At 37.9% G+C, this 26,222-nt stretch overlaps 1 protein-coding gene across 5 annotated transcripts in view; it reads right to left on the reverse strand.

Annotated features, from left to right (window-relative positions):
- The window catches only part of GREB1L (GREB1 like retinoic acid receptor coactivator), a 268,214-nt gene that overhangs the window by 40,224 nt on the left and 201,768 nt on the right, over positions 1–26,222 (reverse strand). For all 5 annotated transcript variants that reach the window (XR_013443367.1, XM_078060543.1, XM_078060541.1 and 2 more), the window contains 2 exons: positions 10,019–10,199; positions 7,401–7,593 (listed from right to left, as the gene is read on the reverse strand). Coding sequence is in view for 4 of the 5 variants with exons in the window: in XM_078060543.1 (XP_077916669.1) it covers positions 7,401–7,593; positions 10,019–10,199 (374 nt within the window). In the remaining variant the exon portion in view is untranslated. The remainder of the gene's footprint in view (positions 1–7,400; positions 7,594–10,018; positions 10,200–26,222) is intronic.

The raw sequence follows: 26,222 nt of genomic DNA on the forward strand, positions 1-26,222 counted from the left end.
GCCTGTACCTATCAGTCTTTGACCACCACCCTCTTGGCAGTTCTCTTCTTTACCTTCCTCAACCATTTTATCCACACCAGCTGCTTCTAAAATCATTGTTCTTGACAAAATATTCCAAATCTACATCATAAAGCCCCAGCAGAAACTCCAAATTTGCGTTTGCATCGGTGCACTCTCCTCAGCCTTAACTCATTCAAAATCCACCTCCTCTGCCCTCCACAGATCACTCTTCCTCTTGGGCCTCAAAGATATCTCGGACTGTTCTCTTTTCCCCAATAAAGAAATCCTAGAAAATTCACCATTTCTCCACTACTATTTCTGGCTAGGACCACGATTTATGTATTTGTTAATTTGAACCTGAATTATCAGAAAAGCCAGATGACTGATCTCCCCATGTTTAATCACTTTGACTTAACCTCTATCATGAATGAACTGCTTTAAAAGGCAGCCTCTCAGTATCTCCTAGAGCTGAACATATACGTTCATTCCCACATATACACCCAACAAAAATACCTACCTGGGTCTACTAAAAGGCATGTGCTAGAATGTATATAGCAGCAGTGTTTGAAATAAATGAATGGGATGGATAAGTGAATTGTGGTGGTCACCCAGTGTAATCTATATACAGCAATATGAATGTTTTATGACTCATGCAAAATAGAGAAGAATCTCACAAGCAATGCTGAGCAAAAGAAGCTACGTACAAAAGAGTGCATACTGCATGATTCCATTTATATCAAGTTCAAAACTGGGCAAACCAAACCTATGGGGTAAGAGGCCAGAAGAGTGTTACCCTTCGGTGGGCAGTGCCTGTTTTCTGGGGTAGTGGTAATGTTCTATTTCTTCATTTGGGTGCTGGTTCTACGGGTGCTTTCAGTTTGTGAAAATTCATTAAGTTGTACGTTTACCATGTTAGTATAAAAATAAAATATGTATATTCTGATAATATAATTGACTCTTGAACAACAAGTTTGAACTGCATGGGCCCAACTTACATAAGGGGTTTTTGAGGTTTTTTTGCTTTTATTTTTTGCTTTTTTGTGCAAAAAGCTTTATTGTTTTCACTTGGTGCAGGGCTTGGGGGAGGGCTCCAGGGTGGTTGAAAAGCTGCCTAGTGGCTGCAGGGAGAGGCTCAGGCAGAAGCCCGGACACCCAGGGGGATGCAGATGGGCCATTGGGCTCCAGAGGCTCCTAGTTATCTTGCTTGAAAGTGAGCCTTTGGAAGAGATACTCACCCAGCTCAGCCTTGGGGGCCAGCCAGCCTGCAGAGGTTAGTCAGGTAGTCGCCCAACTTCTCGATGAGTTTCACCTCCTCATCTAGGAAGTGGTTTTCCAGGAAGCCACAGAGATGGGGGTTTGTGTGGGCAGAACCCAGAGCAGGCAGATCCAGAAGACCCTGGTTCAGATTCTTCTCCAGGACCATGGGTTTACCCTACTCATCTTGAGAGGGCTTCCACATGTCCCGAAGAGTGAATGGCTGCCGGGCCGATCTTGTATCTTCAAGAGACTCGGCACTCCAGAGCCACATGGCTGAGGTTGGAACAGAAGCCCAGGGAGAGGTAGGCATTGGAGTCTTGCGGATGCATGTTGGCCAGGCAGGTGAGGGTGGCCTCCACCTTGATGGGGTCATTCTGATGAATCCGGGAACTCATGGCTGATTGGCAATAAGGACTTAAGCTCAAAAACTGGTGATGGCTAGTCCTGAAGCCAGAGGATGGCTGAGATGGTTCTGAGGTTGCAACTGGAAAAGAGATTGGAGGGTGTTTGGAGGCTGGAAGAAGGGGCATCCCTGGGTCTGTTCCGTCCAAACACTGTTGAAGCAAGAGACAGATCTGCAGGACCATCCGTCGCTCTGCCTATATGTAGATTTTTTACAGTACAGTACTGTAAATGTATTTTCTTTTCCTTATGATTTCCTTAACCTTTCTTTTCTCTAGCTTACTTTATTGTAAGAATACAGTATAATTATATAATATACAAAATAGATGTTAATTGACTGTTTATGTTATCGGTAAGGCTTCCAGCCAACAGTAGGCTATTAGTAGATAAGTTTTGGGGGAGTCAAAGTTATATGCGAATTTTCAGCTGCACAGGGGTGGGTGCTTCTGACCCCTGTGTTGTTCAAGGCTCAACTGCGTTTTTAATAATACTATGCCCTTATGAAAAAATTGTTAATGTCTATGTAATAAGTGTAAACTTTGCCAGCCTGGCACTGCAAGCCTCTATCTGTATATTTCCAGGTTTCTTTTCATCCCCTTAGTGTTCTCTGAAAAATCCCCGTGTTTCCTCCTCTGTGGTGCTGCCCAAGCTGTTTGCTGCCAGAAGTGCCCACGCCCAGTCCTTCCACTCTTGCAACGCCATCTGCCGTGCTCTCTCCATGTCGCTTTTCCTAGTGCTCTCAGATGGGTGGGACTTCTCCCTCCTTTCAACCCCCAGAGCATTTTGATTTTTTAAAGTTGTCTTATTCTACTCTGTTGTTTTTGTTTTTGCAAATAAAAATTGTATATATTCAAGGTGTACAACTTGATTTTTTTTTAAATTGAGATGTAATTGACATGTAGCATTGCATTAGTTAACAGGTGTACAACATAATGATTCTATTTATGCATAGGGATACCTTGGAGATTTGAGGGTTTGGTTCCAGACCACTACAATACAGCAGGTCGTCAATAAAATGAGTCAAATGAATTGTTTGGTTTCCCAATACATTCAAAAGTTATGTGATTAAGTGTGCAATAGCATTATGTCTAAAAAAACAATGTACATACCTTAATTAAAAGATACTTTATTGCTTAAAAATACTAACCATCATCTGAACTTACAGCAAACCATAATCTTTGCTGGTGGATGGTCTTGTCTTGATGTTGACGGCTGCTGACTGATCAGGGCGGTGGCTGTTGAAGGCAGGGGTGGCTGTGGCAATCTCTTAAAATAAGACAACAATGAAGTTTGCCACATCAATGGACTCTTCTTTTCATGAATGATTTCTCTGTGGCATGTGATACTGTTTGATAGCATTTTACCCACAGAACTTCTTTCAAAATTAGAGTCAATCCTCTCAAACCCTGCCACTTCTTTCCCAACTAAGTTCGTGTAATATTCTAAATCCTTCGTTATCATTTCAACAATCTTCACAGCATCTTCACCAGAAGTAGATTCCATCTCAAGAAACCACTTCCTGTGCTCATCCATAAGAAGCAACTCCTCATCCGTTAAAGTTTTATCATGAGCTTGCAGCAATGCAGTCCCATCTTCAGGCTCCACTCCTAATTCTAGGTCTCTTGTTATTTCCACCACATCTGTAGGGACTTCCTCCCCTGAAGTCTTAAACCCTTCAAAGTCATCCATAACTTTGGAATCAACTTCTTCCAAACTCCTGCTAATATTGATATTTTGACCTCTTCCGATGAATCATGAACGTCTCAATCACCTGAAATGGTGAATTCCCTCCAGAAGGTTTTCAACTAACTTTGCCCAGATCCATCAGAGGAATCACTATCTATTGCTACAATAGCCTTATGAAATGTATTTTCTTAAATCACAGGCCTTGAAAATTGAAGTTACTCCTTGATCCGTGGGCTACAGAATGGGTGTTGTGTTAGCAGGCATGAAAACCACATTCACCTCATTGTACATCTCCATCAGAGCTCTTGGGTGACCAGGTGCTTTGTCAATACTATTTAGTTCACGTTCTTACATGGATGTGGCATTGTGCCACAATGCTAAATCTACTAATGTGTTTACAATAGTAACATCAAAGATCAATGATCATAGATCACCATAATAATAATGAAAAAGTTTGAAATATTGTGAGAATTACCAAACTGTGACACAGAGACATGAAGTGAGCAGTGCTGTTGGAAAAATGGTGCCAACAGACTTGCTTCACACAGGGTTGCCATAAATCTTCAGTCTGTAAAAAATGAAATATCTGCAAAGTGCAATAAAGAAAAACACAATAAAATGAGGTATGCCTACATACATATTGCAAAATGATCACCAGAGTAAGTCCCTCAGCCCATACATTATAATTTTTTTTCTGGTGATGTGAACTTGTAAGATCTACTCTCTTAGCAACTTTCAAATATGCCATACAATATTAACTATAATCACCATGCTGTACATGACATCCTCAGGACTTATTAATTTTATAACTGGAAGTTTGTACCTTTTGATCCCATTCATCCATTTCACCCATCCCACTCCTGCCTTTGGTAACCACCAAACTGTTTTCTCTATGTATATGTTATTCTACTTTCATTAACAGTAACTTCAATTTGTACTTTGCTTTCTCCTTTAAACAGTCAGTTCTCTCTGTGTGTTCTTGGGAAGATCTAACAGTAGCCCACAAGTGCTCAGTATTTTTTGAATTGAATTACTCTGCTTTTCTCAATTTTTCCTTTTTGAGGACATTGGTCTCAGGATAATGAAAGGAGGCTAATGGTTAGGATTCTTCCTTAATGTGTAAGGGTGTTGTTATAAATTAGATTCAAAGTTTTTATCTTTTTTCTATGCTGATCTCAATTTCATAGTGATGATTTTTTTTTAAAGATTTTATTTTTATTTATTTGACAGAGAGAGACACAGTGAGAGAAGGAACACAAGCAGGGAGAGTGGGAGAGGGAGAAGCAGGCTTCCCGCCAAGCAGGGAGCCCGATGTGGGGCTCGATCCCAGGACCCTGGGATCATGACCTGAGCCGAAGGCAGATGCTTAACAACTGAGCCACTCAGGTGCCCCGCATAGTGATGATTTTTTTAAAAAAACCTTAATTAGAGTATAATAATTCTCCACCCCTCAATTATTTTGATTAAATCCTGGGTATCAAATCTTTAATTCATAAATACTTCACTAGATGCCTCTGAAATAAGAACGCTTTAAAAAATATAACCATAGTACCATTATTATGCCTAAAAAAGTAACCATAATCATAGGAATGACTTTTTTAAAAAGATTTTATTTATTTATTTTAGAAAGAGAGAGAGTGAGCAGGAGTGGGTGGAGGGGCAGAGGGAGAGAGAGAGAGAGAATCTCAAGCAGACTCCATGCTGAGTGTGGAGCCTGATGTGGGGCTCGATCTCACAACCTGAGATCATGACGTGATTATCAAGAGTCAGATGCTCAACCAACTGAGCCATCCAGGCGCCTAGGAATGACTTCTAAGGAAAATTATCTTAAGCATATTTCCCTATTATTTCATGTCAGGAGAAGGTAAAGGGCAGAAGCTATGAGTCCTTCCTATCACTGGTGTGATCCCTTCTGGAAAAGACTACACCAACAAGGTAAATTAGGATGGTTCTCTTTCCCCCCAACAATATTTTGAAAGCTAACATTTAATAGGAAAACTGTTGGCTTAAAAAACAAATTTTCCTGGGGCGCCTGGGTGGCTCAGTCGTTAAGTGTCTGCCTTCGGCTCAGGTCATGATCTCAGGGTCCTGGGATCGAGCCCATTGGGCTCCCTGCTCGGTGGGAAACCTGCTTCTTCCTCTCCCACTCCCCCTGCTTGTGTTCCCTCTCTTGCTGTGTCTCTGTCAAATAAATAAAAATCTTTAAAAAAACAAAAAACAAATTTTCCCTTCGTAAGTTCTATTGGCAATCCCATTCCATGTCAGGGCAACTACTTGGGTAGCCTTCAGGTGCACCCTACACTTTAGAGGCAAAGGAATCGAGCTAGCCTCTTAATCTCACCTGTAATTTGACATCCAACTGACGAAGATGGCATAGAGAAGATACTAACAAAGTGAGAGTTCAAAGCAATCTCTATGTGCTAGCGAACACACTGAGACAGTTCTCACAAGGGAGGCATGGTTGATGCCAACATGATTCAGTGACCTGAGCTTGCTTGACTGCAAAGAGCAAACCAATACTCAAAAATAAGAGCTACAGGTCAGGGAAAACTTACGTACTTCGTAACAGAATGAAATGCACCGGGTTGATAAATGAATAAATGTCATTCTTTTTTAAAAAAAGATTTTATTTATTTATTTGACAGACAGTGAGAGAGGGAACACAAGCAAGGGGAGCAGCAGAGGGAGGGGGAGAAGCAGGCTCCCCACCGAGCAGGGAGCCCAATGCGGGGCTGGATCCCAGGACCCCGGGATCATGACCTGAGCCGAAGGCAAATGCTTAACGACTGAGCCACCCAGGCGCCCCTAAATGTTATTCTTATGTAAGACACATCTGGCATCTTTTACTTAAACATGTTTATTTAAAAATATCCATTATGTTCAATATTTTTAAACAAAGAATCCATTACTTAATGGCTAATCTTCATTGTTTTTTATGAAACACTTATTTCTTTTCTTGGATAGTGTATTTATCATACACTGTATAGGTTATGGAAAATATTTTCCAGGTGTTAGGGGTTGGAGCCAAAAAAACATACAGTCCTGAATATGTACAACTTTGAGATGGCTGCTCTTAACACATTAAGTGCTACTACTGAGTAATTTAAAATAACAGTATCATAATCCCCTGTTTCTTTTTTTTTTTTTAAAGATTTTATTTATTTATTTGAGAGAGAGAATGAGAGAGAGAGAGAGAGCACATGAGAGTGGGGAGGGTCAGAGGGAGAAGCAAACTCCCTGCTGGGCAGGGAGCCCAATGTGGGACTCAATCCTGGGACTCCAGGATCATGACCTGAGCCGAAGGCAGTCGCTTAACCAACTGAGCCACCCAGGCGCCCCAATCCCCTGTTTCAACCAGAAGACTGAGAACTGATTACAAGAAAAAAATCCAGTTGCTGGGAGAACATGAGCATAACTTACAGTCATAGATCAGTAAGACTGAAACGTGACAGAGGAGCCATTCAAAAGGACAATAAAATTTCCACATTTCAGATTGATATTAATCATTTATTTTATTAAGATTTTATTTATTTATTTGAGAGAGAGAGAGAGACAGAGATAGGGAGAGAGAGCATGAGGGGGAGGAGAGGGGAGAAGCAGCTCCCTGCCGAGCAGGGAGCCCCACAGGGGTGGGGGTGGGGCTCAATCCCAGGACCCTGGGATCGAGACCTGAGCCAAAGGCAGATGCTCAACTGACTGAGCCACCCAGGCGCCCCTGAAATTAATCATTTAAAGGCATAAAGACAGTCCAAGCTATTGGTGGCCATATAAGATAATATCACATTTTTGGGGGGAAAACTATATAGGATGGATAATTTTGTATCTGCATGATAACCTAAAAAAGAACATAATCAGATTTATACAGGACACTACTCACAATTTTTTAGTCTTATAATAATTATAATTATATGGAACTTTTGGCAGATAAAGCTTTATGTTAAATTTTTGAAGTCATGTGTTATTTTACAAAGCGATGACCATATTTTATTGTAAGATTCTGCTCCCTGGGGAACTGAGAACATGACTGTGTATCAGAGAGCAGAACAGAGACTCACCATGTTGTCCAGCTGTATCCAGTGAACCTCATTGCTGGAGCTGATTCGAGACTGTTGGGTCTGTAGTGTGTACGGGAAGGAGCTAACCTGGAGCACCAGCAGATTGAAAGCTTCCAGGACTTCTCTGCAGTTAATGACTCTGTCAGCCAATCCATGACTGGGTTCACCATGTGACAAAGAACCCGAAATGACACTGTGTAGAAATATTGAAAGTCACATTAATACCTCCTAATTTAAAGGATCAGATACTGAAGCAGACACCAAAATGGAGATAATGTTTTCATTTTTATTTTTCTAGTCCTTTTTAATTGGGAGCAGGATTAGAGGCAACCAACGTTTAATTTGAAAGAGCAATAATTACACTCCTTCTTACCACTTTCAGACAGATCTCAAAGATTTTTTTTTTTCCTGTTTCAGTCTGTCTCTGATATACCTCAAAGTGTTACTCAGTTCTACAGGCCAAGGATACCTACATCTGTAGCTGAGATGGATCACTTTGGTCTGAAAGCTCATCTGAATGAGTTTCTCCATCAAAACATGATGCTTATAACTGTGCAACGATTGGTACCCCAGAGAGGCCCCCAAACTGTGAGGGATCCCCCTGTGTTAATGTCACTCTCCTTCCTCCCTTGAGCATGTTATACTATGGGGAGGTTACATAGGGGCCACTTAACCCCTCCCTCCTCATGACCCAAATTTTTATGCCTGAATCATTTTCAGTTCTGTTCAATTTGGATGTACCAGGTTGCTATGCAGCCTCAAAACCACATATTTTTTTTTTTTTGTCAAAGAAATAATCTCAGTACCCTGGGGAATTAAATATAGGGTGATATACATTCTATATACATCCTCAGAGCTATTACCCCAAACTTTCAAAGATGAGGTATATCAGGTCACTGAGCTATTTTTGCTCATAGAACAAAAGGAGTAACTGAAGAGCATCTGGGCAAAATTCTTTTCTATTTCTTTTCTTCTTTCTTTTCTTTCTTTCTTTCTTTCTCTTTCTTCCTTCCTTCCTTTCCCTTTCTTTCTTTCTCTTTCTTTTCTTTTCTTTCTTTCTTTCTTTCTTTCTTTCTTTCTTTCTTTCTTTCTTTCTCTTTCTTTCTCTTTCTTCCTTCCTTCCCCTTTCTTTCTTTCTCTTTCTTTCTTTCTTTCTTTTTCTTTCTTTCTTTCTTTCTTTCTCTCTCTCTCTCTCTTTCTTTCTTTCTTTCAAATCTAACATGCTATGCAAGATCTTATTTACACCTACATATGGATTTAGAGTTCAGATTGTGGAGTGCCAAACACATTCTGGCTTTTGAACAAGCACTTTTGCAATTCTGCTATTTCTACAATAGACCCCAAATCTTTCATATTCTTAATCTCAGTGTGTCCTGAAGAAAGCAAAATCTATGAACACCTGATGATGCCCGAACTTGCCTTTTTAACCCATAAGATCAAAGATACACCTTAACAGATAATTACTATAATTTGGTCTGGGAGCAAAACTGGCTCCATCATGCCACATTTACTAATTTACTATTCTTTCACTGTTAGCCCACCTGAGAAATAGGATATTCTCTTGTTTAAACTGGTAAATTGGGGAAGGTTTCAGATTTGCTCTCAGATCTTTTAAAAAAACATTTTTTTTAGAGTTTATTTATTATTTTTAGTAATCTCTATACCCAATGTGGGGCTCAAACTCACAACATCAAGACCAAGAGTCACATGCTCCTCCTGACTGAGCCAGCCAGGTGCCCCTGCTCTCAGATCTTTAAATGGCATCTTTACTACTGTTAAAGGTATGCAGGTAGAGAGAAAGACAAGGAAGAGGAGCAACAGCAGAAGAGGAAAGAAAAGAGGAAGGGGGAAAAAAGGGAAAAGAACTGGGGAGGAAGAAGGGTGGGGAAAAGAAAGCACATGGCCCTTCTGGAAGCTCATGAACCTCAACCTTCCTGCTGTTGTCCTTTCTCTGAGGCAGCTAGTTCTGCAATACCCTGAAGACAGCTTTTTAACAGGGGTTCCTTCTTTCTTTTTCTTTCTTTCTTTTTCTTTTTCTTTCTTTCTTTCTTTCTTTCTTTCTTTCTTTCTTTCTTTCTTTCCTTTCTTTTTCTGTCTTTCTTTTTCTTTCTCCCTCTCCCTCCCTCCCTCCCTTCCTCCCTTCTTTCCTTCCTTCCTTCTGTCCTTAAAAGATATATTTTTTATTTGAGAGAGAGAGAGAAGGACCCCATGAGTGGGGGAGGGACAGAGGGAGAGGGAGAGAGAGAAACTTAAGCAGACTCCCCACTGAGCACAGGAGCTTAAGGCCGAGGCCAGGCTCAACCTCGGGACCTTGAGATCATGACCCTGAGATCATGGCCCTAAGATCAAGATCTGAGCTGAAACCATGAGTCAGCCATTTAACCAACTGTGCCACCCAGGTGCCCCTTTAACAAAGATTTCTAAATTCATTCACAATATAGTTAAAATGAAATCAACACAAAATTGGTAGGGAAAGTTGAGAGCACAGGGAAGGAGTAGGAATAAGTTACCAATAAGATGATGCCAAGTTTTAGGGTCTCTGGGCTTTTCGGGAATTTATGATAAAATCATTGCTGTGCTAGAAGAAACACTATATTTGCTCACTCTGAAGCAATCACCTCGTTAGTTCCACATGGGAGTTGTCATGAACCAGCACAAACAGTGTGTACGGGTTCTGTTTTACCCTTCTCATAAAAACTTCAAACTTGGTCTGAATCTCATTGTCTAGACGAACAACATATTTCTCTGCTCTCTGATAAGCTGTCCCATTTTCCTCCAGACCCAAGTCTACAAGGACACCTGCCAAGAAGAAAAAAAGAGTTTATCTTTTCACGTACATATATATAAATGAAATAAACTGAAGTTCAATGTCAACTGATATACTGGGTAGTAGCCTTATGTATAGGTTTACAGAGCAGATATTTTTCCTTTTGCATATTCCCCACCCCAATTTTGATGAGGAAATACCAGATTTCTTTTCCTTTAGAACCCCCCCACCCCACCTCCTACACCTCATACAAAGGGCAACAGGGAATGAATGATCTGCTACGTTAAGTAGAAGCGGTCGAATGTATGAGGCTTCTGTCTAATTAAATTCTATTTACGTTGACGTGTTGCTATGACAGGGACCATAGGCCACTCAGATTATAGCCCTTGACCTGATTAATAGAATCACACAAGCCTTCTTTACCCCCAAATTCAGCAACAAAACATATAGAAGAAAAAGGAAAATAACATAAGATGTCCATATATGCCGTAACTAGACTGTGAGCTTTTTTAGGTAATATTTTACTCATTTTATATAGTGACAGTTTTGCACAGTATCTAGAGTATGGGCAGTCCTCAATGGATGTTGGATTATGTACCAAATTAATAAAATGAACCAAATTACCCAAGATTACTATATCAAAATATCAGAAATGGAAATTTCAGTACTGTATCATTACCTCTGTCTATAATATAATTACTTCTACATTCAAACATCTAAAAAGTTTGAGGCACATGAAGGTGTTGTTGGGATAATCAGTTAAAACATAAAATCCTCCTTCCAAATGAAGAGACAAAATGATAATTATGTGAGGTGAAGGATGTGTCAACTAACCTTATTGTGATAAATATTTCACAATATATACAAGTATCAAATCATCAAGGTGTACATTGTACACTTTAAACTTACACAATGTTATATGGCAATTATATCTCAATGAAGCTCAGGGGAAAAAACCCAAACCAAGGGCAACCCCCTCTTCCAGGCCTTTAGCTGCATGGGGGGAAGGACTAGCACCCCCTGAGGTGAGAGCCTTGTGACTCAAGCCCACAGCCCTCCAAGAAGGAGAAGGAGCCAGAAGGCTAATTTCAGGGTTAGATATGTCATGGGGACCTTGAGGATCAGCCTGGGCTCCCAGGGCTAGAGGGTATCAATTCGACATCTAATACCAGCCAAACCCACCAGCCACAACTATGTGAAAAAAAAATTAAAATTAAAAAGAAACAAGTTAAATTAAGAGATTTTATAAAATTATGTTGACTTAGTTTTATCTAGCTTTTCTTTTCAGATAAAATCAACTCAATTAACAACGACATGCAATTAACATCTAGATGCTGTAATAGTAATAGCTCTAAATGGTATAAAAGAAAATAGGAAGAATGTTTTAACCATATGAAAAATTCATTATGCAAGAAAAGGTGAACAGAAAGGTCATTTTGCTTTCAAACATTTTTCACGAGACTTTACCCAGACATTGTTTTCAATTTCCACCCAAATGTAGTCAAATGTTATTGTGACTATACCTGAAAGCAATCAAACATTTAATGTGGCAGGTATTCTTATTTTTCTGAAAGTGGATTGCTTGTAAAATGCATTCAGTATTCCATAGTGGTTTATTGAGCTTCCATTATGTATCAGGTACTATGTCAGGTATTGTGCTAGTCATGGGGATGCACAGGAGAGCAGGACAAAGGTCTTAACCTCATGAAGCTGATGGAAAAGATGGATAATTTTGACAAGTGTCATGATGGGAGGCAAGTACGTACTATGGGAGGAGGTGATAGAGGAGGTGAGCAGAGAAATAGAGAGAGAACCTACTTAATCTCTGGGGGTTTCTGTTTCCGTAATCTGTATAATAGGGAGAAGAGTGCCAGTTGAAAGTAAGTCTATATTTCCTAAGTTTATCCCTAGGAAATAAGCAGTGCAAGTTAATGGTAACTTACTATGAAAAGATCATAAATAATTCACAAAGAATAAAAATATTTCTTACGGATAATTAAGAGTTGACTACATTTTAAAACAAATGAATAAAGACCTTTGACAGGTCAATTTCATACATGCCCTAATGGAAAGCAAAGTTCCATGAATCTAAGAGGTTGTTCTCTTAGATATAACATGTGTATTGGTCCATAACTATGCAGCCATCTGGCTCTGCAGTGGTGAATTTGGGTGGGGAGCAGGCACATCATAGGTACTTGATTTTTAAATTTCTAACTGGGCATTTTTAGTAGGTAATCCTTACCTTTAAAGTTTGTTTTAGACTTGCTTTTATTTTTAAGTTTTGTTTCTTTCCTGGTTATGAAAGTGATAGATACTCATCTTGGAAAAACTGGAAAGTATAGAGATATATTAAAAAGAAAAATTTATCCATAATTCTTTAACTCAAAATAAGCGACTGCGAACATTTCTGTGCATTCCTTCCTGTGTCTTTTCCTATGCATATTGTGCTACCTAGCATTTTGTAATTGTATATCCTGATATTTTTCACTTATAACTGTAAAATAAGAAACAAAACTATCATTATTTATTAATAATATGTCTGTGTAGAAAATGCAAAACAATCCACAGATAAATCAAATATAAGAATTTGGTTAAGTTGATAGAATCAATATCAATTTATAAAAATTAACTGCATTTCTATACACTAGCTGCAAACAGTTAAGAAGTATATATTTTTAAAAAAACATTGGCAATAACATAAAAATATTAAGTATCTAGGAATAAAGGTGTATAAGATCTCTATAGAGAAAATGATGAAACTATTAATGACATTAAAGAAGACCTAAATAGAGCTATATCATAAAATATAGTTAAAAATAAATTCTCCTCAAATTTATCTAGAGACACAATGTAATTCCAATAAAAATTCTAGCAGTTTTTTTTTTACCTTGAAAAATTGTTTTAAAAATGTATATAGCAGAGCAAAGGACCAAGAATAGTCAAGACAGTCTTAAAGTAGAAAAGGTAGGACAGATTTGCCTTTCCAGAGACTAAGAATTATAGAGCTTTATTACTAAGACAAAGTGGTTTTGGCACAGGGGTAGACCACAGAAAGAGAACCCCCTACATATGGAAACTTGGTTAATGATAAATCTTACATTGCAGATCAGTGGTAACTTTAATAACTGGTGAAGAACCAAGAAATTATGTTGGATCTTACCTTACCCCAAAATGAATAAATACATAAAATCAGGTGGATTAAAAACTTAAATGTAGAAGACAAAACTAAAAATTTTACATGACAATATAGAATAACTGTATGAACTCATAGAGGATTTCTTAAGCACAAAAGTCCAGAGGATAGATAAATTAAACTTAAGAACTTCTCTTCATCAAAGACATTACAAATAAAATGACAAGCCTCCTAAATCCATAACAAGTATTACTAATGAAGGATTTGTATTCAGAACACATAAATTACTCCTACACACCCAAGAGAAAATGAGCAAAAAAAAGCTTAATAGACATTTCCTAAAATAAAAAACCCAAAGGCTATTCAAAATATGAAGAGATGTTCAACTTCATTAATAATAAGAAAAATACAATTTAAAACCACGACAAAATGGAATCATATCGAATTAGTTAAAAATTTTAAAACAATATAATTGTAAGAAAGAAGCTGATGGGGGAAAAAATCCATATGTATCTCCTCATTTCTGCAAAAGAAAGACCAGAAACTAAAGAGATTAATAACCTACGGGTGAGTGGGTGGAAAAGTGATAGAAAGGAGAGAAAGGGAATGGGGTAGGTATCAGTGGGGACAGACACTTCTCCAAATATACCATTTTGCATAGCTTTGGCTCTTAGAACCATAGCAATAAACAAAAGAAATCAACCAAGGATCAGGGCAGAAGATGCAGAGGTAGGCAAAATGGAAGCCAAACAATAACAAAGGAAACCTAACGTAACCACACTGAAGGGGATGAGGATGAAAAGAACAATGTAAGTAAAGTAAATCAGTGTTTTGGCTGGATACTCTACCGCTAAAGACAAAAAAACTGTACTAAAGAACTTCAGTTAGCAAATCTGCTTTTCACAGGGGTATGGGTTAGCAATTGCATAACTGCTAGAAAAAAATCAAAGAAGTGAATATATTATAGATAAGGAGAACTAGGTTTTCCCCTGTCATAGAAAGAATTTACAAATAAAGGGGAAAGACTAAAACGAACTTTGTGGTGTTCATACATCAGTACCAACTCATATTTTTAAATATAGATATATAGATAGATACAGAAATAAAGAGGAGTGTGTGTGTGTGTGTGTGTGTGCAGGCACGCATAGGTTAATAAACATACATATATTTCCTACCTCTGTCTACTGAGTGAGCCCAGGAACAATGACACTCCAGTAACGATAAGCACACTTAGCCTTGATTTTGGTTTCTTTCTTTCTTTCCTTTTTTTTTTTTTCTTAAGATTTTATTCATTTATTTGACAGAGAGAAAGAGCACAAGCAAAGGGGAGGTGCAGAGGGAGACAGATAAGCAGATTCCCCACTGGGCAGGGAGCCTGACATGGGGCTCGATCCCAGGACTCCGGGATCATGACCTGAGTTGAAGGTAGATGCTTAACTAACTGAGCCACCCAGGCACCCCAGATTTTGGTTTCTAAATAGCATTCTTCAACAAAAGGAATCAGAGTTCCTTAGAGAAGAGTTTAACTCAAGGTTTGGGGTAGGGAAATTAAAAATAACTTTGGAATGTCTGTGGTTCCAGAAAATAAGGAAGTACATAAAAAGGGATAGTGAGGGGCGCCCGGGTGGCTCAGTCGGTTAAGTGTCTGCCTTTGGCTCAGGTCATGGTCCCAGGGTCCTGGGATCAAGCCCCGCGTCGGGCTCCCTGCTCAGTGGGGAGTCTGCTTCTCCCCCTCCTTCCCACTCATGCTCTCTCTCACTATCTCTGTCTCTATCAAATAAATAAATAAAATATTTTTAAAAAGGGATAGTGACATATTAAAGGAACACAAACAATGAAGACTCATTAATTATAACAAATGGACCACTCTGGTGGGGAATGTTGATAATGGGAGAGGCTATACATATGAGGGGGCAAGGAGATTATGGGAAATCTCCATATCTTCCCTTCAATTTGGCTGTGAACCTAAAGCTGCTCTAAAAAAATAGTCTTAAAAAAAAGACAAAAGAGTCTACCCAAAAGGGCTTCCAATGGCCAAAGTAGAAAACTTGAGAGCAAAATAAGTAATGATAGTGTTGGAAATGACCTATAGAATAAAATAAATGTTCACGAATCCATACTGATATAAATAAAGGAGTAGAAAGAGCTCCTCCTTACAGAAGAACTCAATTAATGAATTTCCACTAATAAGTATAGGAAAAATGATAGAAATACAAAGTTATCATTATGCAAATAACACAATAAGCAGCAGGCAAAATCCACTGATAGATGCTAAAATTCATGATTGAAGGTATATTAGTATAATGTCAGAGTATTCTCCCAATATTTTTATCAACTACCAAGAGGAACACAATAATATTACAATGGAGAAACATGGCAGATACCTAATCAAGTGATCAAGGTTAACATCACCAATAATAAGGCATACCACATCATGTTCCCCTGATACCATGCACTGAGAAGGACACAATATCACTTTTGTGGTCTTCTTGACAAATACAAATATCCTCAATCTAATTGTGAGAGACCATCAGACATTCCGAAATTGAGAGATTTTATACAAAACAACTGACTAGTATTTGCCAAAAAGTGTTAAGGTTATGCAAAACAATGAAAGACTGAAGAAATGTCACATTTGTAGGAGACTAAGAGAACACAATAATTGCATGTAATGTGGGATCCTGGATTGGATCCTGAGACAGAAAAAGACATTAAGGGAAAACTGGTGAGGTCTTTAATTAATAGTATTGTTCCAGGATTGTCCTGTTTTGATAATTGTACTATAGTTATGTAAGTTGTCAACTTTAAGTGAAGGTGGTGAAGAGTATATGTGAACTCTCTACTATTTTTTGACAAATTTACTAAGATATAGTTCACATACAATTCGCTCATTTGTAATATACATTTCAATAGCTTTAATATATTCACAGAGTTGTACAATCATTACAATCAATTTTAGAGTATTTTCATGGCCTCCAAATGAAAGCCCATACCTTTAACCATCATCCCTCAATTCCCCCTTGAGTCCCCCAGCCCTAGGCAACTACCAATCTATTTTCTCTATAGATTCACTTATTCTAAACATCTAATATAAATGGAATCACAACAATATATGATCGTGTATGACTGGCTTCTTTCTTTCTTTCTTTTTTTGACTTTTTTATTGTTATGTTAATCACCATACATTACATCATTAGTTTTTGATGTAGTGTTCCATGATTCATTGTTTGTGCATAACACCCAGTGCTCCATGCAGAACGTGTCCTCTTTAATACCCATCACCAGGCTAACCCATCCTCCCACCCCCCTCCCCTCTAGAACTCTGTTTGTTTTTCAGAGTCCATCGTCTCTCATGGTTCATGACTGGCTTCTTTCACTTGGAGTAATGTTTTCAAGTTTCACCCATGTAGCATGCATCAATACTTTATTTCTTCTTATTGCTGAATAATATTCCATTGTATGGATTATCACATTTTATATACCCATTCACCATGGACATAATGGACATTTGGACTCTTTCCACTTTTTAGCTATTATGAGTAATACTGCTATAAACTTTTGCATACAGGTTTATATGTGAACATATGTTTTCACTTCTCTCTCATTTCATATCTAGCAGTGGAATTGTTTTATTACATGGTAATTCATTGTTTAACCATTTGAGAAAATGCTAGACTGTTTCTAAAGTGGCTATGCCATTTACATTCCCACCAGCAGTGTATGAGGTTCCAATCTCTCTATATATTCAACAACACTTGTTATTGTCTCTCTTTTATTATAGCCATTCTAGTGCGTGTGAAGTAGTATCTCATTGTGGTTTTGATTTTCATGTCTCCTTTGGTTAATAATGTGGAGCACCTTTTCATGTGCTCACTGGTCATCCATATATTTTCTTTGGATAAATGCTTCTTCAGATCCTTTATACCCGTAACCTAATTAGGCTATTTGTCTTTTTATTATTGAGTGGTAATAGGACTTTAAATGGTGTGGATATATGTTCCTTCTCAGATACATGATTTGCAAAGAATTTCTCCCATTTCCAAAGATATTTGCAAATGACCTATCTGATTAAGGGTTAGTATCCAAAATATATAAAGAACTTTTAAAACTCAACACTCCCAAAAATGAATAATCCAATTTAAAAATGGGCAGAACACGTGAACAGATATTTCTCCAAAGAAGACATCCAGATGGCCAACAGAAAAGATGCTCATTATCATTCATCATCTGGAAAATGCAAATCAAACTACAATGAGGGGTGCCTGGGTGGCTCAGTCAGTTAAGCATCTACCTTTAGCTCAGGTCATGATCCCAGGGTCCTGGGATCAAGCCCATGTCTGGCTCCCTGCTCAGTGGGGAGCCTGCTTCTCCCTCTGTCACTCTCCCTGCTTTTGCTCTCTCTCTCAAATAAATAAATAAATAAAATCTTAAAAAAAAAAAAACTACAATGAGATATCACCTCACACCTGTCAGAATGGCTAACATTACCAACACAAAAACAACAGGTGTTAGTGAGGATGTGGAGAAAGGGGAACCCTCTTGCACTGTTGGTGGGAATGCAAGCTGGAACAGTCACGGTGGACAACAGTATGGAGATTCCTCAAAAAGTTAAAAATTGAGCGACCCTACAATCTAGCAATTGCACTACCAGGGTTTTATCTAAAGAATACAAAAATACGAATTTAAAGGGATACATGCACCCTGATGTTTATAGCAGCATTATCTACAATAGCCTAATTATGGAAGCAGCCCAGATGTCCACTGACTGATGAATGGATAAAGAAAATGTGGTATATATATACAATGGAATATTACCCAGCCATAAAAAAGAATGAAATCTTGCCATTTGCAATGACATGGGTGAACCTAGGGAGTATTATGCTGAGCGAAATAAGTCAAAGACAAATACCATATGATTTCACTCATATGTGGAATTTAAGAAACAAATGAGCAAAGGAAAAAAAAAGAGACAAACCAAGAAACAGACTCTTTACTATAGAGAACAAACTGATGGTTACCAGAAGGGAGGTGGTTGGGGAGATGGGTTAAATAGGTGATTAAGGAGTACACTTATCCTGATGAACACTGGGTGATGTATGGAAGTGTTGAATTACTATATTGTATACCTGAAACTATTATTATACTGTATGTTAACTTACTGGAATTTAAATACTTTTTAAAAATAAAAAAATAGGGGCGCCTGGGTGGCTCTGTCAGTTAAGCATCTACCTTCCGCTCAGGTCATGATCCCAGAGTCCTGAGATCAAGTCCCGCCCATGTGGGGCTCCCTGCTCAGCGGGGAGTCTGCTTCTCCCTCTCGTTCTCTCCCCATGCTCCTGCTCTCTATCTCTGTCTCTCAAATAAATAAATAAAATCTTAAAAAAATAATTTTTCCCATTCTGTGCTTTCCCTTTCACTTTCTTGATGGTGTCCTTTGAAACACAAATGTTTTAAATTTTGATTGTGTCCAGTTTATTTTTTTATTGTTTGTGTTTTGGAGTCAAATATAAGAAATCATTGTTTAATCCAAAGTCATGAAGATTTTCACCCATCTTTTCTTCTAAGAATTTTTAGTTTTAGCTCTTATATTTAAGTTTTTGACTCATTTTGAGTTACTTTTTGTTTGTGAGGTGGGAGTGCAAATTTATTCTTTTGCATATGGATATCCAGTTGCCCCCACCATTTGTTGAAAAGATTCTTTCCCCATTGAATGGTCTTGGCATGCTGGTCAAAATTCAGCTGACCACAAATAGGATTTATTTCTGGACTCTCTCAATTCTATCCCATTGATTTATATGTCTATCTTTATGCCAGTATCACAATGTCTTGATTACTGCAGCTTTGTACTATATGAATTTTAGGGTCAGCTTGTTCATTTCTGCAAAGAAGCCATCTGGGCTTTTGACAGGGAATGCACTGAATCTGTAGATCCATTTAATGAAAATTGCCATCTTAACAATGCCTTCCAATTCATAAACATAGGATGCCTTTCATTTATTTAGGTTTTAATTTCTTTCAACAATATTTTCTAAGTTTTACACTTATTTTGTGAAATATGTTCCTAGGAATTTCATTCTTTTTGATGCTATTATAAGTGGCATTAATTTCATTAATGTATTTCTTGTACAGTTTTTGTGACTTTTTTTGTAAATCTAAAATTATTTTAAAGTAAAAAAAAAAATTTAAAGAAGCATGACCATAACAAATATTTGCAAATGAAACACATACATTGCTGATGGGAGTGTAAACATAACCACTTTGGAAAAAAATTTAGCATTATTTGGTAAAATTTAAAATGTATATAACCTATGCCGCAACAATTCTACTTTCAGAAAAACTCTTTTTGTGTACCAGCACTATTTGAAAAAGTAAAAAACTAGAAACAACCCAAATGTCTATCAGTAGTAAACTGATTTTTTTTAATGTGTGATTACTAAAAAGCAGTAAAATGAATGAATTACAGTTACACATATCAACAGGATCAATCTCACGGATGTAACGTTGAGTGTAAAAAGTAAATTTCAGACACATGCATAGATTCCATTTACAAAAGGTCTAAAGGATTTGAAATTTAGCAATATATTGTTTAGGAGTTATATTGTTTATATATTAATATAATTAATATAAGATAGATTAATATATAATGTTTAGGAGTTAGCAAAACTATAAATAAAACAAGGAAATAATAAACAGAAAATTCAGAATAATGGTTACCTCTGAAAGAAGAAAAACATTAATATCAGGGAGGGAAATAAGAGTCCATGTTCCTTATTTTAATAGGTACATAAATGTTTGTTATATTGTGATTTATAATATCTTCTATAAATTTTATAAATTTGATTCATTCAATATTTAAAATTTCTTAAAAGGGAAGAATGCAAGTATCCATGGTTTAGAGACTATTTGAAAACATTAATAACTATACTAAATTCTATCTGATGGACATATCATCAATGAAAAGCCACTATTTTCCCCTCATTTTCTATTTTGAATACTATAGAAAAGACCAGTGCAATACCCTTCAATTAGATTCACCAGTTGTTAATATTTTGTTGCATTTGCTTTTTCTCTTTATTACTTTTTATTATTATTGTTACTGTTATTGCTGAATAATTTGGTAATAACATATCATAATATTCACCCCTAAATAGTTCAATATGTATTTAATAAGTAAAGCAAAGGCAGTTTCCTACATAACTTTATTATCTCCTAGGAATTAAACTAACACTGATACAATATTCTCTAATACCAACCCCCATTTGAGTTTCACTAATTGTCCCAGGGTTGTGTTTTTTCTTTTTCTTTTTCGATCTAGGATCTAATCAAGAATTATGCATTGCACTTGGTTGCCATGTTTCTTTATTCATAATTAAAAGAGCCCCCCTACCTTTTTTTTCTTTTTGGTCTTTTCATTGATGTTTTTTTAAATGCAGGTTGTTTTGTAGAATGCCATATAATCTGAATTTGTCTGGGAGTGTCCTTGTGATTAGACTCAGGTTAAACATTTTTGGCAATGACACCTCATAGTGACATTGTGTACTTCCCTTTGCTCATAATGTCAATCTGTCCTATAACTGGAGAGGGCAAAGTTTGATTATTTGGTTATGGTAGCGCCTACTGGCAAATCTCTCCATTGTAAAAATACGTTTTCCTTTGTGTAATTTTTAACATGTGGGATGACATTTTGAGACTGTGTGCATATTTTTTCCCAAATGACATTTTACTTAATAATTTTATTTATTTTTTAAAGATTTATTTATTTATTTGAGAGACCGAGAACGTGCATCCATGTGGGGGGAGAGGCGGAGGAAGAGGGAGACAGAGAATCCTCAAACAGACTCCCCACTGAGCCCAGAGTCTGAGGTGTGCCTGGATTCCAGGACCCTGAGATCATGACCTGAGCCCAAATCAAGAGTCAGATGCTCTTGATTTTGGTCGGTCAGAGCCACCCAGGTGCCCCTATGTAATGATTTTAGTATCTCTTGATGATACTGGTCATAATTAGTAATTACATTGGTAATGCAAAATAGAGATTTTCTAGTTCTATATATTTTTCTACATTTATTAGCTGGTATTCTTTTGTAAAGAAGGGTTTGCCCCCAACCCCTCACATCTCCTGCCCCTTTGTTTTTGTTTTTTTGTTTTTTTAGTATTACCTAAGGACTCATGGATTTTTTTTAAAAAAATTCAATAGGTTACAATCCATTAGCATCATTCCTTTTGATACTCAAAATAACCAAATTTGGCTAGTAAAAGCCCCTTCGAACAGGCTGCTATGTCCTTTTGAAATGTCCCCATCAATCTTGGAGTACTTTCTCACAAGATTCCAGACTGTTCCCACCTCAGAGCTGAGACAGTGGAGAATGGTATTTATAAGCCAAGATCTATTAGATGGTAAGCGTACATACTGATACTGAGATGTCACTATTTTTTTTAAAGATTGTATTTATTTATTTGACAGAGAGAGAGAGCACAAGCAGGGGGAGTGGCAGGCAGAGGGAGAAGCAGGCTCCCCCCTGAGCAAGGAGCCCGATGAGGGACTTGATCCCAGGACCCTGGGATCATGACCTGAGTCAAAGGGCAGATGCTTAACTGACAGCCACCCAGGCATCCCTGAGATGTCACTATTTTTAAGACCTTTCAGTGCACAGAGTTAGGAAACATTTTTAATTTTTTTTTAAATTATGAGTTCATACTTAAATCCAATTTAAATCTACAAGGAATATTCCTTTTCCCCATTCCATATTTGAGGCTCCCTTCTTTCATGTGAGAACCCTGGTGCTCAACAACATTAAAATGTTTACTCATTTGCTCTACCCTGTGATATACATGAGATAGTTTTAAAATTATCAACACCACTCTCAACAATATATGGGTTAAAATTCAAAATTCATTTTCAATTTTTTGTGCTCTTAGGATACATCACATTGAGAGTGTACAATAAGAAAATTGTGTTAAAAATACTTGAATTAGGGGCACCTGGGTGGCTCAGTCGGTTAAGCATCTGCCTTCGGCTCAGGTCATGATCCCAGGGTCCTGGGATCGAGCCCCGCATCAGGCTCCCTGCTCAGCGGGAAGCCTGCTTCTCCCTCTCCCACTCCCCCTGCTTGTGTTCCCTCTCTCGCTGTGTCATTCTCTGTCAAATAAATAAATAAAATATTTTAAAAAATACTTCAATTAATTCTTTTTGGTGTGTGACTATGTTATTAATTTGACATGAAGTTAGGATATGAAGTTAGGTTCATTTATTTCTGTTTGCATTCAATATTAAGTTTTTTCCCATTTTAACTTAATTTTTAATTCATAATTCATCTATAAGGATTGAAAGTTATACTCATCTCATCTGTATCTCTTCTACCTAATATAAATAATGTTTCACTAGCTCCTGGTTTACCCTTCATATTTTGTTTTTCAAAAACATGCACAGGGGTGTGGAATCTGAAAATGGTCAGAAGTGCTAAGAAAAGGCTGGTCTGAGAAAGGTCCCTTTCTGTCTTCTTGATAATTTCTTTATCACAGTTATATAGGGCCCACCTGGGGTACTGATGGTAGTAGCCCTGAGAGATTCAGGGTCATGTCTGCTTAAATAATAAACCTTACTCTTAACATGAATGAGAAGTTAGAAGGCATCAGTAACTCTTATTTTGCAACTCACTGAGTTCTAGAACAGAGCCAGTGGTGGTTGGGAAGCCCTGTGTTCCCTAAAGGTGATTAATCTGAAGTTGGGGGGCACCAGAGGCCGTGCCTCAGTCGTGAACATCTCCCATGGAAATAACCAAGTTGACACATCCCTGGAGAGGAAACTTCTTGGATGGCCAAGGACTTCAAGCAGCCTGATTGTCGCCATTTGCACCCCCTTCTCTTTACTGAAGCCTATAGGATCCAGATGTGCTTAAGGAAAACTTGAGCACTATCCTGTAGTCCCCTCGATGGGATTAAAGAGAAACAACATCATGTCTTCTGAGGCCATTACTCTAAAACCTTTAAAGGGGAAGCAGCAATTTTTCTACCATCCGAGGGTCTTGAAGGAGAATAAAACCAAGAACATACACACCATGGGAAAATTGGACAGCCACATGCAGAAGAATGAAACTGGACCATTTCCTTACACCACACACAAAAATAGACTCAAAATGGTTGAAAGACTTAAATGTGAGACAGGAATCCATCAAAATCCTTGAGGAGAACATAGGCAGCAACCTCTTCGACCTCAGCCGCAGCAACTTCTTCCTAGAAACATCCCCAAAGGCAAGGGAAGCAAAGGCAAAAATGAACTATTGGGACTTCATCAAGATAAAAAGCTTTTGCACAGCAAAGGAAAGAGTCAACAAAACCAAAAGACAGCCGATAGAATGGGAGAAGATATTTGCAAATGACATATCAGATAAAGGGCTAGTATCCAAAATCTATAAAGAACTTATCAAACTCAACACCCAAAGAACAAAGAATCCAATCGAGAAATGGGCAGAAGACATGAACAGACATTTCTCCAAAGAAGACATCCAAATGGCCAACAGACACATGAAAAAGTGTTCAACATCACTCGGCATCAGGGAAATCCAAATCAAAACCTCAATGAGATACCACCTCACACCAGTCAGAATGGCTAAAATTAACAAGTCAGGAAATGACAGATGTTGGTGGGGATGCGGAGAAAGGGGAACGCTCCTACACTGTTGGTGGGAATGCAAGCTGGTGCAGCCACTCTGGAAAACAGTATGGAGGTTCCTCAAAAAGTTGAAAATAGAGCTACCCTATGATCCAGCAATTGCACTATTGGGTATTTACCCCAAAGATACAAATGTAGGGATCCGAAGGGGCATGTGCACCCCACTGTTTATAGCAGCAATGTCCACAATAGCCAAACTATGAAAAGAGCCTAGATGTCCATCAACAGATGAATGGATAAAGAAGATGTGGTGTGTGTACACACACACACACACACACACACACACACACACACACACACACTGGAATATTATGCAGCCATCAAAAAAATGAAATCTTGCCATTTGCAATGATGTGGATAGAACTAGAGGGTATTATGCTAAGGGAAATAAGTCAATCAGAGAAAGACAAGTATCATATGATCTCATTGATATGAGGAATTTGAGAAACAAGACAGAGGATCATAGGGGAAGGGAGGGAAAAATGAAACAAGACAAAAACAGAGAGGGACACAAACCATAAGAGACTCTTAATCTTGGGAAACAAACTGAGGGTTGCTGGAGTGCAGGGGGGGTGGGAGGGATGGGGTGGCTGGGTGATGGACACTGGGGAGGGTATGTGCTATGGTGAATGCTGTGAATTGTGTAAGACTGATGAATCATAGACCTGTACCCCTGAAACAAATAATACATTATATGTTAATAAAAAATTAAAAAAAAAAAGAACATATACACCAAGTCCATAATACCTTGTAAGCACCAATGTCAAACGCTTTTCCACAAAGATGGAAAGTCTGAATGAGTGGCCAGCAACCATCACTAGAAGTAGCTAATCAGCCTGAATATCACATCAAACTGATAATGATCAGGGAAATCTGAAACATCTAGATATCGTTAAAGATGACCCAGTTCTCAAACCAATGCCCCACTATGCTGCTGTTTGTTTGGAGAGAACAGTGCATCTGGCTTGTACATTCTTTTCTTCCTTCCTTCCTTTCCTTCCTTCCTTCCTTCCTTCCTTCCTTCCTTCCTTCCTTCCTTCCTTCCTTCCTTCCTTCCTTCCTTCCTCCCTCCCTCCCTCCCTCCCTCCCTCCCTCCCTTCCTTTAAAAGATTTTATTTATTTATTTGAGACAGAGAGAGAGCACCCAAGCGGTGGGGAGGGGCAGAGGGAGAGGCAGAAGCAGGCTCCCTGAAGTGGGGCTCGATCCCAGGACCCCGGGATCATAACCTGAGCTGAAGGCAGACGCTTAACCAACTGAGCCACCCAGGCGCCCCTGGCTTGTATGTTCTTATCCCTTGATGTTTTTTAACACAGAATTTTATTTCTAAATTTTTTATTTCTAATTTTTATTTCTTGCTCTTCTCATCAAGAAGATATCCCAAAGAAAAATAAAACTACTCTGTTTTAACTGTTCATCTTCTCTTTGGATGGAATTAATTTCTCCAAAGTTCTGGTATGCAAAAATGGTTGTACTGCTTAAAAGAATATGAAAATCAAGAAAATATTAAATCATTAGAGCATGCTGAGTTTTTAAGTATTATAATAACAATGGGCATTCCTTCACCCTGGCAATCTCTTTTCAGCAGATAAATAACCTCCAATTGAAATAGCTGGTTAAAATCCCCACTGATTGTTTTCAGTGCTCACTGCACTGGGTTCCTTTGTCTCTTGGTGGCCCAGCTGGTTCCCTTCTGTCCTCCTCCCGGAGGGAATTCTTTAATCTGGGTTTGGTGCAGACTTGTCTGTGTGAATCTATACTACTGTGTAGTTTATTTGGGTGAAGGAAGAAAGCAGCACTAGACCTGCATAAGAACAGTGTTCTGAACACACAGATACGACTTCAGAGCCCTGTGTGACTGACAGACACACCCAATACACACACATTGAAGGCCTTTACTTATAGCCAAAGTAGATTTCTGAAATATGGGTTTTTTTTTCATTTTTTATTTAAATTGAATTAGCCAACATATAGTAGTACATCATTGGTTTCAATGTAATTAGTAATGTTCAATAATTTATCATTATATGAAATATGGTTTTAATAACCAAATTTGTTTTTGCCAGAGGACTACCAAATCTCAAATACTGCTTCGATGGGTTCCTTTTAAAATAGATTTTAACTTAAAATTCAATTCAACAAAACATTACAAAAATTCAGTTTGACAAATATTTATTAAGTGTCTGCTGTGCCATCCATAGACAGAGATGTTCCCTATTTTACTTTCTAGTTGTGGAGAAAGAGCACTAACAAAC

This window comes from Halichoerus grypus, chromosome 13, assembly GCF_964656455.1.
Source record: "Halichoerus grypus chromosome 13, mHalGry1.hap1.1, whole genome shotgun sequence".
Lineage (NCBI taxonomy): Eukaryota > Metazoa > Chordata > Mammalia > Carnivora > Phocidae > Halichoerus > Halichoerus grypus.